General features: G+C 33.0%; 1 protein-coding gene across 1 annotated transcript in view; it reads left to right on the top strand.

Annotated features, from left to right (window-relative positions):
• Positions 1–12,910, top strand: part of DACH1 (dachshund family transcription factor 1) — a 389,583-nt gene that overhangs the window by 353,618 nt on the left and 23,055 nt on the right. The window contains exons 9-11 of the mRNA XM_054586415.1: positions 1,029–1,176; positions 4,256–4,399; positions 4,910–4,978. Of these exons, the coding sequence (XP_054442390.1) occupies positions 1,029–1,176; positions 4,256–4,399; positions 4,910–4,978 (361 nt within the window). The remainder of the gene's footprint in view (positions 1–1,028; positions 1,177–4,255; positions 4,400–4,909; positions 4,979–12,910) is intronic.

Genomic DNA, 12,910 nt, shown 5'->3' with positions numbered 1-12,910 from the left:
AGTAAATCAAATGTAAATATAAGATTCCATAATCACTTGCATCAATAAACACTGCTTTTACCATATGCTTTTGAATCACTATACTGTCAAATAGTCCCCCACTTGTTAATCTTTATCATAACCATTTGAATGACTTCTTAAAAAACAATGTAGTATTAAGACTTAAGTTTTAGATCCCTTACATATATTATATATGTCAATAAAAATATACCAGTATTATAATTTTTACTCATCAAATGTTTAAAATCTACTATATTTAGGCACTCTCTGGGCTCTAGGGACATATTACCAAATGAGAAAAAATGTCCCTGCCTCAGAGAGCTTACAATTTAGCACAGGAGACACAACATAAAGCAGCAAACACATATATGACAATTTACATAATAATTGCTATGAAATTTTTAAGAAGGTACTAACCAGGTGTGTTTGGAGGCCTATTTCAGATCGGATGGTAAGAGAAGGCCTTTCTTGAGTGGTGATGGAGCAAAAGTGAAGTAAATGAGAGCATGAGCCATACAAAAATTGAGAGCAAAAGCGTTCAGGAAGGGAACAGGAAGAGCAAAGTCCCTGGTGGCCTGAGGAATATAAAGAAGCCCACTCTACTGGGTATAATTTCAGTAGGGATGGTGAATGAGCTACAAGGGGTAGGTGGGTACAGTCAGGAGCACTTGGGGTTGCATAAACCATGTCAGATAGGGACTTGTGGAAGCGTTTCAGCTCTGATTTTGAACTCAGTTCTTACCTCTTCAACTTGCTTATCTGCTGCCCTCATTTAGCTTTAAATTTAGATGCTCTAATTAGAAACAATGAAACCTAAATGCCAAAAATATTTGTCTTCCTAAAATATTTTCATTAGATTTAGAAAATTTGTGTTTTAATTATAGTGCTTGTCCTAGTGAGTACAGAGTGAATGCACAAGAAAGGAAGAATTTGAGAAGTGGTCACTTCTCTTTTAAAATGCTTTTAAGTAATGAATGAAATGTGCTTTGTACCAAAATATTACAATTCTGAATACCTTCTCTGTACAGGGGCTCTTGAAAGTTGCCATAGATAATGCCAGAGCTCAAGAAAAACAGGTCCAACTGGAAAAAACCGAGCTGAAGATGGATTTTTTAAGGGAGCGGGAACTAAGGGAAACCCTCGAGAAACAGTTGGCTATGGAACAGAAAAATAGAGGTATTCTCAAACTTCCAAATAACCTTAACACTTCATGTAAAATATTTAAAATAACACTACTGTGCTTGGTGATTTTCTATGAGACTATACTTTTTGCTTTTACTTGTAGCTAAAGTTCAAAGCAGGATTTGAATCCCAGACTCATTGTATTCCTAAATCTCCAGAGTACATGGTTTCTCTTCTGTTCATACCTCAGGATATTGAAATATACCATTATATCATTAATCACATAATTTTTATTGTTTATGAGTTTAAAAAACTCATAATTTTAAGACTGACAGCCATGAAGAAAATATTTATATTTATTCACAATTGCCATTTGAAAAACTTGAGTTTAAATTATAAAGGTAAGATATAAAATACTGTTTATTCAAGTGAAATGATTTGGTAGGATATTTATCAAGTGAAACTGAATACTGATGAATATCTGAACAAATGACCAAAAGTGAGTGTTTGTATAATCATCTTTCTGAAAGTCTCATTTTTATCCAATAAGGTCAAGTTCACAGGAGAGTAGAAACCTATATCAATTTTTATTGGGTAAAAATAACGATACTATCAATCCATTAATCAATCTATTAATTGCTTCTTTTAACACACTTTACAATGTATGTATACATAATTTTGAAGGACATATTTATTTATGTTTTTATTTTATGTATGAGACTGAGAAATATTTTGTTTATACTAACTTCCCTTTTGCCTCAACTATACATTTCTCCCAAGCATTCTAGGAGTGCTTCTTTCCTCTCACTTCATAACTATCTGTAATAAATATTGCACATATTCTCCTTTTATATGTTTAACATGGAGATTTAAAAATCTTTATTTTGCTTTTAAAACTCTCAGGACTTAGTATGCTCTTCCATTAGTTACTGTGAAGCAACAACTAGTAGGTTTCTGGGGTAAGGTTGATTTGGGAAATTGTCACTCCAATTCCCTTGTATAGAACTCTACAGTTCTATAGTAGAGTTCTGTAGTTCAGTTCTGAATAATATGGCTTCAAATAGATTTAGGTATTAAAATAATCAGAACAAGATAAACATTGATAATGTGGTATGTTCCAAGAGCATAATGTAATTTGGTCAGAGTTCATTATGTGGAACCATATTCCGTAAGATAGCCATGTCTTGATTTTGTTTGCACCTGGAAAAGTCCTTTTTTTTTACAAGATTTAAAAGTAGACCCTTGAATTCCTAAAGTAAGCTTTTGGTTACTTGAGGGACCATTAGAGTTTTACTGGTTTAAGCCTGTTGGAGAATTTACACTGTTTTATTTATTTAACCAGTAGAGGGCAAAATGTTTCACATATCACACCATGAACCTCCCATTTCATTATGAACGATAAGTTAAAGGTAATACGTGTCAATAATTATCTGTTATGAATGTATCTATTGAAGCAATGCGTTACCCTGAAGAGAGGACATGGCAATCCCATCTGATTCAATCGCATGGGAAGAAACACGGTGAGCAGTCAGTGAGGAGGCGATCGGTGCTGAGCTCCTGTTGCCATGGGGGTGCACCATCCAAATAAATAATTCAAAAATTAGTGTAATCCAAAAACAATGACAACAATGTGATTTAAAAAAAGGAATTAATATTGCTTTTCAAAGAAACTTATAAACAATCATCTTTGAAAAGGGAAATAGTAGGCAAGTGATTTTGTTAAGACGAGCATATGATTTTCACACTATCAAAGGAATTAGCATAGTTAATTGAAACCAGTTTTGTTTCTCCTATAAGACTGTAGCCAATGTACAGTTTCTGTTAATATAAGATACCTGCAACAATAAACTCAACAAAGTAATGATCTGCCATCTTAACAATGGTAATTATATATATTTATAAATAGGATATGTAGGCATTGGAAATTGAAACTAAAATTTTTTTAATGAACCATATTACCCTATTTTATATATGGACTAACTACTGAGTTAAAAATGTTCTTCTTCTTTAATCTGTAGTAAGAAATCAAATAGTACACTTGAAATGATTGTTCCTTATTACTAACTCTACCAGAAGGATTTTCTCATATTGAGTCTGTCACATTTAATTCCATAATGTTTATCAGCCATCAAAAAAAAATTATTTCAAAGAAAAACATCTGTGTGCTTCCTGTATGCTGATTGCTTACCTTATATACCCATTGTAAAAGTTAAAACAATTGCCATCCTGAAAATACAGTTAACATGCATTTTATGAAGAATGTTATTTTTATTAATTACATATTTTATACAAATATATAAATTGTCCAGTAAGGAAAAAAAGTTACCATAATCAACTTTTTGTATCATAATCTACCTTCTTATACCACAGCGCTTTATTGTTAGCAGTAGCATATTAGTTTTAGCAGTGAGATTTTATACTGCACCAAATTCCTAAAGAATAATGCATAACTTTCTTGAAATAGGTTACAGTATATATAAATTTGCTATGAGGACATTATTAAAGTTATTATAATAACTTCTTCCCAAAATATGCTTTTATACATCTTAACAGTAATTAAGAATATTTAGCTCCTCTTACACAATATTATTGCATTTTCTAAAATTTCAAGAAAGAATTATTAAAAATTTAGCTCATATAACAATGTTCTGTAAAACATTTGTAAGGGAAATACTTATAAGGGAAATATAAGAGTATTTCCCCATTTACTACTCAGAACTGGTGCTTCATAGATAGGAGACACACTTATAAGGTTAGCACTATTCTAAAGTACTCTGCACTATTCTGATTCAAGGGCAGAGACTAAGCCATAACAGTTCCTTAATTAGGCTTCCTTTATCAGTGAATTCAAATATTTACTAAAATTAGTTTCCCATTAAACCTGTCTCTACATTTGACAATTAAAGCCATTCTTATAATGTAATATATTTCAAGGCTAAGTAAAAGTTGGCCTTCTTGGACATTTTACTGGGATTTATTTTAGGTGAAGGTGGGGTTTTTTGAACTTCTTTGCATAGGTAAATTCAAACCAGTGAAGTGGTTGTGGTGAGAAGAATATTATAAAAAAGATAGATCATTTATAATTTTGAACATTGCAAAATTTAGGAAAAATAATGTCCACTCTCTTTTCTAGCCATAGTTCAAAAGAGGCTAAAGAAGGAGAAGAAGGCAAAGAGAAAATTGCAGGAAGCACTTGAATTTGAGACAAAGCGGCGTGAGCAAGCAGAACAAACACTAAAACAGGCAGCTTCAACAGATAGTCTCAGGGTCTTAAATGGTAAGAGGCTGCATCTCTATGAGTGGCTAACTGTCTTTTGTTTTGAATACTCAAAAGACAATTTAGACATGTGTTTGTGATTTTATATATTTCTATGGCCTGTCTGTTATTAAACTGTGCTTATAGCTGAAAGTGTGGTGCAAAGAAGAGTCACATGTGTTGGGGGGAATGAATTATTTTATAGGTGCTTCTGTTATTTTGTTACTTAACTCCCATTATCTGGAACCTGACATGGCTTCTCTGTTTAATCAAATCTGTCTCTACAGAAACATAATAAAGTAGTAATCTGAGAACTTCTCAATCCTCATCCCATTTTATGAACAAATGTGTGTTATTTACCTATTCAAATCTTTTGATAATTCTTATGGTTACAGTCTTTGTTTAACCTTTAAAAGATGACAAAGATTTTTATAATTTTAATTCAGCACCAGAATAACAGGTTGCTCTTTTTATAAAGGACAATAAGAATCAAATGAAATGTGTGTCACTCGTACCTTTCTGTGCTTTTAGACTCTCTGACCCCAGAGATAGAAGCTGACCGCACCGGCGGCAGAACAGATGCTGAAAGGACAATACAAGGTAGGAATTTGCAAAAGGCTATAAATCTCGATCTTGCTCTATGAGTTTTTCCTCAGCTTTAGCCTGCTATTCAAGCATGTAGCCTACCATCTGGGCCACATCAAAACAAGTTCAAACAAGGTCAAGTTCATCTTGCTTGTTTATATGAGTGAATTCATTTTGTGCTGATAGATTTTCTTTAAATTAACAGGTCATTTCTGTTTATACAATGCAATTAAAAAGGAATAATTAATTTTAAACAATGTATGATTTAATCTTGGACGCAGTATTGAATGCTTAAAGCCCAATATAATGCAGGAAGGATTTATAAGTTCTATTCTATATAAATAAAATCATGGTATAATCAAATAGAGAGTTTTTAACATTTGAAAATTCTTCTTGTTTTGTGACAGTTATTGCCAGGGACATGCAAAATAGACTAGTTGATTGTTATAAATAAGATAGTTTAGTCATACATGGATTTTCCCAATGTTCTGCATGCCATTATATACATTTTAATAACACAAATCTGCTGAACAAAATCATATGTAGAATACTAAAGGGAGTTGTGTTACATACTCAGAGGAGCTAAATATATATACTGCCAAGACCACACTATGAGGAAAGGACAAAATTTGAAGGTAGCATTTATAGTCTAGCATTTAATCTACACAGTGAACTTAGTCTAACTTCATGAATACAGAACAGTAAAAAGAGCATTTGTTTTCTATTTCAAATGAAGATGATTCTTCAAACGAGGCCTAAAATGATTAACTGCTATAATCCTCCCGATTACTTTTATTTTGCATTTTAAGCTCAGTCATTTTGGGGATTTTGTTTGACATTAATTGTGTTACTTAATCAGCTCCAAATGTGTCATTCTTAGTTCTGTATAAAGAAAATATATTTTTGTAAAGTATCATATATGCAAGAAGTAAATATCAGAAACTTGAAACATTCCTAGAAAATGTTTTTTGCCTGTGTTTATTTTACCTGAGGCCATGATAATTATTTTTTTTAAATCTTAAACCTTGAAACATATGTTATTATGACATCTCCTTGGATATACAAGATTAATGCAATTGTAAATGTAGAAAAGACTTCATTTTTTAAATCTTGTGGATTTCAGCAAAATGATATATATGTACATATAATATTAAAATCATAAGATTTCTGTTGCATTTCTTTTAAAAACTGCAAACACATATTAACAAATTACTAACAAAGCCAGTCTTCTTGATCAGGACTGATAATCTTACAAAGGCCAATGTAAATATCAGCCCTGGCTAGCATGAGCAGGGGTTGGTTATTCATGCATTGATTTAGCTAATGTCCAAAGAGGTCTAAGAAAGCACATGAATCTCGAGGTAGATGTGACATATAAATTATATATGTCCACAGAATTTTCAAGATGGTCACAGCTCAAGTTAAGAAAAATTAGGGATAATGTATTCTTGCACATAAATGGGAAATTTGTCATTAATATTAAGAAATGTTTAGGCAATGATTGAACATCTTTGCATAGTTGACATATATTTCATGAGTCCACTATCAGAAATATTTTAGCCATCAATAAGGCTATGGCTATTATTATTTGAGTCTTTAAAATTCACATATATTTAAGTATATACTTTAATATGGATTACATCTTACTGTATGAGGTTGAAATATTGAGAATTTTCTTCCTATTGTGATTTTCTTTCTCCAAGGAAAGCTTTTAATCATAAATTGCCACCTTTTTTACTACTCAGAATGCTATTATTCGGATAACATAAATAACCTACCAAAACAACTTTCTCATTAAGAAAACAAAACATTTGAACAAATATACATAGTAACTTTAAGCCAAATATAAATAATTATGAGGTTATTTATTGCTTTGGTTTAATTGTATAATGAAATCACTCATTCATTCATTCAGCTGCTCAATTAAAATGATGCGTTCCTCAGATTTAATGTGAATAATCAGTAATTTTCTACTTTTTGCATATTTACACTTGGATTTAATAATTTTAAGATTGTATAATGCACAGTTGGTTTTCAAATGTATTTTTATCAAATGTAATTAGAAATACTGTATATGAATCTATATTTTTATGTGTTACTTGCTAAACGGTTATTTCACCAACAGTTGAACTACCCAAGACTTTTAAAATACAACAGCAAAGAGATCATCTTGGGCTACTCTTAAGTCCACTAAACAAGCTCATTCAGCCCTTTGAAGTTTGTTTTTATTTTTAATCTTAGAAACTAAATCTACATATTTGGGAGCTAACAATAAAATTAACAGTAAAGGAAAGAAATCAAAAGAAAAAGATTGTACTTAGTTAAATTCTGAGTGTGAACACAAGAACGGGAAAGGCATAGAAGAAAGACCCAGCACTCATCACCAACTTGTGAAATGGCCGTGCCAGGCATTTGGGGAGCCAGGAGCACCTGCTGCTTCACAGCTCGGGAATGACGCACATGCAGCCGCTTGCTCTGTCCACTTCCTTCTCTCTCAGTGTCCCCAAGCCCACATGTTACGGCACTCTTTGTACTCTTTCTTGCTCCCAATCTAACCATACCTGAAATTATTCTCTATTCCAAAATAAACTCAACTTAATTAGAACAGACAAGGGAAACCCTCATTCCTTCATGTGTGCCATGTATTCATTTAATTTTAATTTTGTATCAATAAAAACAATGCCATGCTTGACCCAAGAGTCAGTCACCTGGCCATGGGGCACTTCAGTACTGCTCAAGTTCCGAGGAATTACCTCCTGCAAGGACCTGAGGTCAGACTAAATGCTGCCTCATTGGCAGTTAGTACCATGATTTCTGCAAAACTGTAGAGGTGGGGAAGAGGAAATAAGAAAGCAGTTTATAATGTACTCCTGAGCAAAGAGGCCCTAAATAACTTACTTATCTTGATAAGTAAGGTGCAATATATCAGCTCATACTGCACAGGAATAAATTCTTCATTACTGATATTTCTAATAAATAACTCACAGTTTATGGATGTGGAGGAGATATTATGAATGTAGAATAAACATCCAAAAATTAAAACATAATGACTAGTTTAGGAGCTGAACCTCATGGTGATTAACTCTCTTGTATCTTGAGTCTTATAGGTTTATTTATGTGATGATTTGTGTTGGAGTTTGAAAAACTTATTTTTAAGCTTTTTGTAAGATTTTTTTGAATATATACAGTAGACATAGTAGTTATAAATATTCATTGAGAACATTTTTGGACTAGTCAATAAAGAGCCTCCAATACCCCCTCTGTGTGTGTGGGTAACACATACACACACTATATGCTGCCAAATCTGTCACAGGATGGCTTTCTTTAAGCTAAGTCCTAGTCTCTTTTTTCTCTCTCTCTAAGCAACAGCATCCACCTAAGTGGCTTAACTTACATATTTTGACAACTCTAAAAATATATCTTCTCATCCCATTGAGACATCGGTTAAGAGCTGCAGATAATGCCTTTTATTTGGCTGTCTCATAGGGACGTCAGTGTCAGTGCACAAAACAGAAAGGATCCTCCACCCCTGGCCCTGCGAACCTGTCTCCTCCAGGACTTTCTCCCTGTGGTGCCCTCATCTGCCCAATCCAACATCCTCCTAATATGCAATGAGGGGAGTCAGCTGGACACTTCCCTTCCACGCCCTTTACACCCATTCAGAACTCTTCCCCTTCTTTCTCTGTGCTTTTATTACACTGGAATTTTTTGATTTCCTGAAACCTTCGCATCTTTCTCCTCCTACCAGGGATATGTCTCCCTTTCCGCTGTCTCTACTTGCCCACCCCTTAAGTCTCACCTTGTAAGTTACTGCCTTAAGGAATCCTTTGTGGACGCCACCCCTGCCCCGGATATAGGTCACCTCTTAGAGGTTCTGGTCACACCGTTCACTTCTCCACTGCAACACGCTGTGCGCTTGTAGTTCCTTGATCAAGTCTCCTTTCTCGCTGCAAGGTGCCGGCAGAGGCGTGCCCGTTACGTTCACTGTGGCATCCCCAGTGCCCTGCAGAATGTTTGACCCATTCCTGAAGAAGTCTGTCAACCGCTGGATGGATTAGGATCTACATTAGATTTTGTGGATGCCTAAGACCCTATTGTTCTGACATGTCTCAGAGTTTTGTTAGAGAGACTAATGAGAACAAATAAAGGATAATATGATTCTATCTAGGAACGCCAGAATTACAAATTCAGGCAGAATTAATTTTTATTTCTGATATATGAATTAATGGTATTTGTTTATTTTTCTTGTGGGCATTTCTAATAATTCTTTCTTTTTGTGCATTTGGCCTAAGGTTTTCATTTTGTGAACATTCACTTGCATTCAATTTTTCATTTTAAATTTATATTTAATTTAACATGCCATAGTCCCATTTCTTAAATAACGCTTTATTCTTTGGTTTAACATGCATTATTAACTTCATGCTTCTTTTTTATGTATTTCATATAATGTCAACTGATGAAATTGTCCACATATATTGTTTAGGTGATCAAGAAGTAGACATGAACCCTAACATGGAGAATCGTGAATTAGTCCTGTTTTTATCTATGTCTCGTGTAAATTTCCAAAATGTTTACAAGTTCACTTTTGAAATAGTGCCTGTTGCTTTTTCTAAGTAAAAAGCTGTCCTCTTAAAACAAAAGGTAACTGTTAAAATCAATAGAAATGTAAACCACAGTTCCTCTGACATCTTAGAATATCTGTAAATTATGCTTGCAAAATCTTGACTTCCCTTGAAAGCACATCTCTTTTATTTACATTCAATAACCATAGTCAAACTATGTTTGGCTTTTTTTTTGACTGATCTCAGTTCATAGAAAACCAAACATTCTTCCAAATTACAGACATAAAAAGACTTGCCTTCCTATTAGCAATCTTTTTTTCCCTAATTTAAAAATATCTTCTTTCTGCTTCCTAGATATTTGAAGATACAAGCTAAATATAAAATTATTTATTTATTCAACAAATATTTATTGAACACTGATGATATGCCAAGCACACTTACATGATGTTACTGCTTTAGCATTAGGAAAGAGCTTTAAACATTAATAAATCTCTTTATTTTGCAAAAGAGGAAACCAAAATTTAGTGAATTCTCAAAGGGTTACATCATGTGTTACGGGAGCTGAGAATATAACTTGTTTCAGTTGCTGTTCACATCTTCTTATATTCTTACAGACTGTTTTTAGGCTAAGATTGTTAAAATATTGCTCTTCTAAAATATTTTACTATTAACAGTAGTTTCCTCTTATCTTCAGGGGATACATTTTAAGACTCACACTCAATGTCTAAAACAGAGAGTAGTACCAAACCATGTTTTTTTCTATACATAATATCCATATAGAGTTTAATTTATAAAGTAGGCATAGTAAGAGATTAATAACTAAAAATTAAATAGAACAATTATAACAATATACTGTAATTACAGTTATGTGTATGTTCTCTCTCTGCCTCTCTCTTACCCCCACCCCCACCCCCGACAACCAGTCTGATAATCGAGACTGCTGCTAAGTGACACGTGGGCAGGTCGCAGGTACGGCATGGATGTGCTGTACGCTGGAATGATTACCTCCCAGGGTGGGACTAGCAGGAAGGGGCCTCATTGCCTCAGGCTACTCAGGATGGTGCCCAATTTAAATGTATGAATTGCTTATTTCTGGAATTTTCCATTTGATATTTTTGAACTGCTGTTGACCGTGGGTAAGTGAAAATTTCGGAAAGCAAAACAGCTGATAAAGGGAGGGACCACAACATTACTTGTTTAGAAACTCACAGCTCCAAGGTATTATATTGCAGGTTATGTGTGGAACTTACATCTTTTCTCAAACTATCCTTTTTTTTTAATCGAATCAAATATTCTAATACTCAATGAATTTCCCACTGAGACTTTTTTTAGACTTAGGGATATTACATAGTAAGTGGAAGTACTCATTTATTAAAATAATGAGTTGGATTAGGAATTTCTATTTTTTGAGCCTTTCCTGTATATTCTAATTTAAAGGTGAGATAACTAAAGCTCAGAGCGCCTAGTTAACATTCTTAAATTTGTACTGTAAGTTAGTGGGGTTGCTGACATTTGATTCCAGATTGACGAGCCCCCAAATCTTTGTTCCTTCCTCCATGCTTTGTTGTCTAGACTTACACATCTCTCTCCTAGGATAACGCCTTGCAGCCCCATCACGCATTTCCGATAGTTAGCATATTACCTGTTAATAACTTTGGAAGTTTCAAACAGTCTACTGACAGCTACTTAGGCATGATATACAATTGGAAAAAAAATGTTTCCTTTCTAGTTTTTTTGGTTTTTTTAAACTCTTTCATTAGCCATTATACCTATACAATGTTTATAGACACCTCCACTGGGGAAAAGTTTCACTCTAAGTGAAGAAAATAAAGTGCCAATAAGAGTAAGAAATTAATCATATTGTAGATAAAAGACTTATCTACATTCATTAGCATGCAATAAACTCATGAAAAATTTAAAATCAGGCACAAATCAAATTTTGACTTAATGTAAGACATTTGGAGAGCTTTTTCAATTCTTGTGCAGTGTGTGGTTGAACAGTTACTAAATGATATCCCAGGACTTTTACACTTAATAGTCTTAAATTGAACCTTACTTAAACTTAACCACTTTTGAGATCTTTATGAAAGTATTATATAAATTTGATTTCTTATGGACATTTTTATTTCTAATCCTTAAAGAAAGACCTGTGAGTTTAATGCAGGAGTGGAAGTTCTCTAGAACTCTGCAGAACCTAGCAATTCAAAACTTCTAGGAGTCAGGTCTAGATTCAGATCTCGGCTCTACTCTTTTTTTTCCTCTAGTAGTTGCTTAACCTCCTAGGGTCATTATAAAGATTAAATAAAATAATCCATGTAAAGCATTTAGCACATACTAGGCAATAGTAGGCACACAGTAAAGTTTTAGCTGTTAATATTAAACCTTAATATTTTGTGCTAACATAGTTTCTAGCAACTGGTAAACACTAAAGTTAGTATTACTGTAATATATAATTTTGTTTTTTCAGAAAATTGATGATTATAATATGTTTATAATATAATAACTTACAAGATTTTTTTGGTTATTTGAACCTACTCTTACATATTTAAAAATGTCTATTTAGCTAAAATGGGAGAGGATTTCAATTTAAAAAAACATGGATGGGAGGGTTTGCTTCAAACTGATAACTGGGCTGCCTACAGTGCATATTGACTATTGTTTATTCACTTACAAATGTGTAATCACCGTTGGGGTTACCTCAAACTATTTTATTTGATCTTAAAAAATAAATATTAGCATTATATTGTTATGAACAAAACAAAATAATCAATTTATTCTCGTCTCTTGGCACTGGTTTCTGGTGTTTGGCAGCATTTCAGTACAGCTAATCAATTTAAGACAGCATTGATTAAGTTGAACAAAAGATGATATTGATGGCTGGCAGTAACCAATAAGCAGGCTAATGCTCCATAGTTTTCATAGGTCATTGTTAACTACTCATTTAACTTGACAGAGTTATTATTATCAACTGTAAAGACTCAGAGATATTCATGTTTTACTATTTTATTAACTTTTAGAAAAATGTATTCTTAATTTCAGTGTAAATTTTTATTCTTTTAAGAAATGTATAAAACAGTAAATCTTGTCTTTAAATATAGGTAGATATGCTTAAATTCCAAATGCTGAAGGCTTCTTATAGGTTTTGTTGGAAATGGCTTCTTATGTAATTTAAACTAAGCGTACATAAAATTAAATATAGTGGGCAGTTAAGTTTGAAGCTGTTCAAAACAGGCATAAAATGTAATTCATTGTAATTATTACTTACATAAAATTATTTCCAATGTATATTTAATAGAGCCTATTTTCTAAACTTTCTGGTTCTTATAAAATAAAGCCTTGATTATCATTATTCTATATTAGTGTGGAGTTGTGACATACAAGGCTT

Source organism: Pteronotus mesoamericanus, unplaced genomic scaffold (genome assembly GCF_021234165.1).
Source record: "Pteronotus mesoamericanus isolate MK-2021 breed Mesoamerican mustached bat unplaced genomic scaffold, CSHL_Meso_final contig_94, whole genome shotgun sequence".
Classification (NCBI taxonomy): Eukaryota; Metazoa; Chordata; class Mammalia; order Chiroptera; family Mormoopidae; genus Pteronotus; species Pteronotus mesoamericanus.
This window is presented reverse-complemented; position numbering and strand designations above follow the sequence as displayed.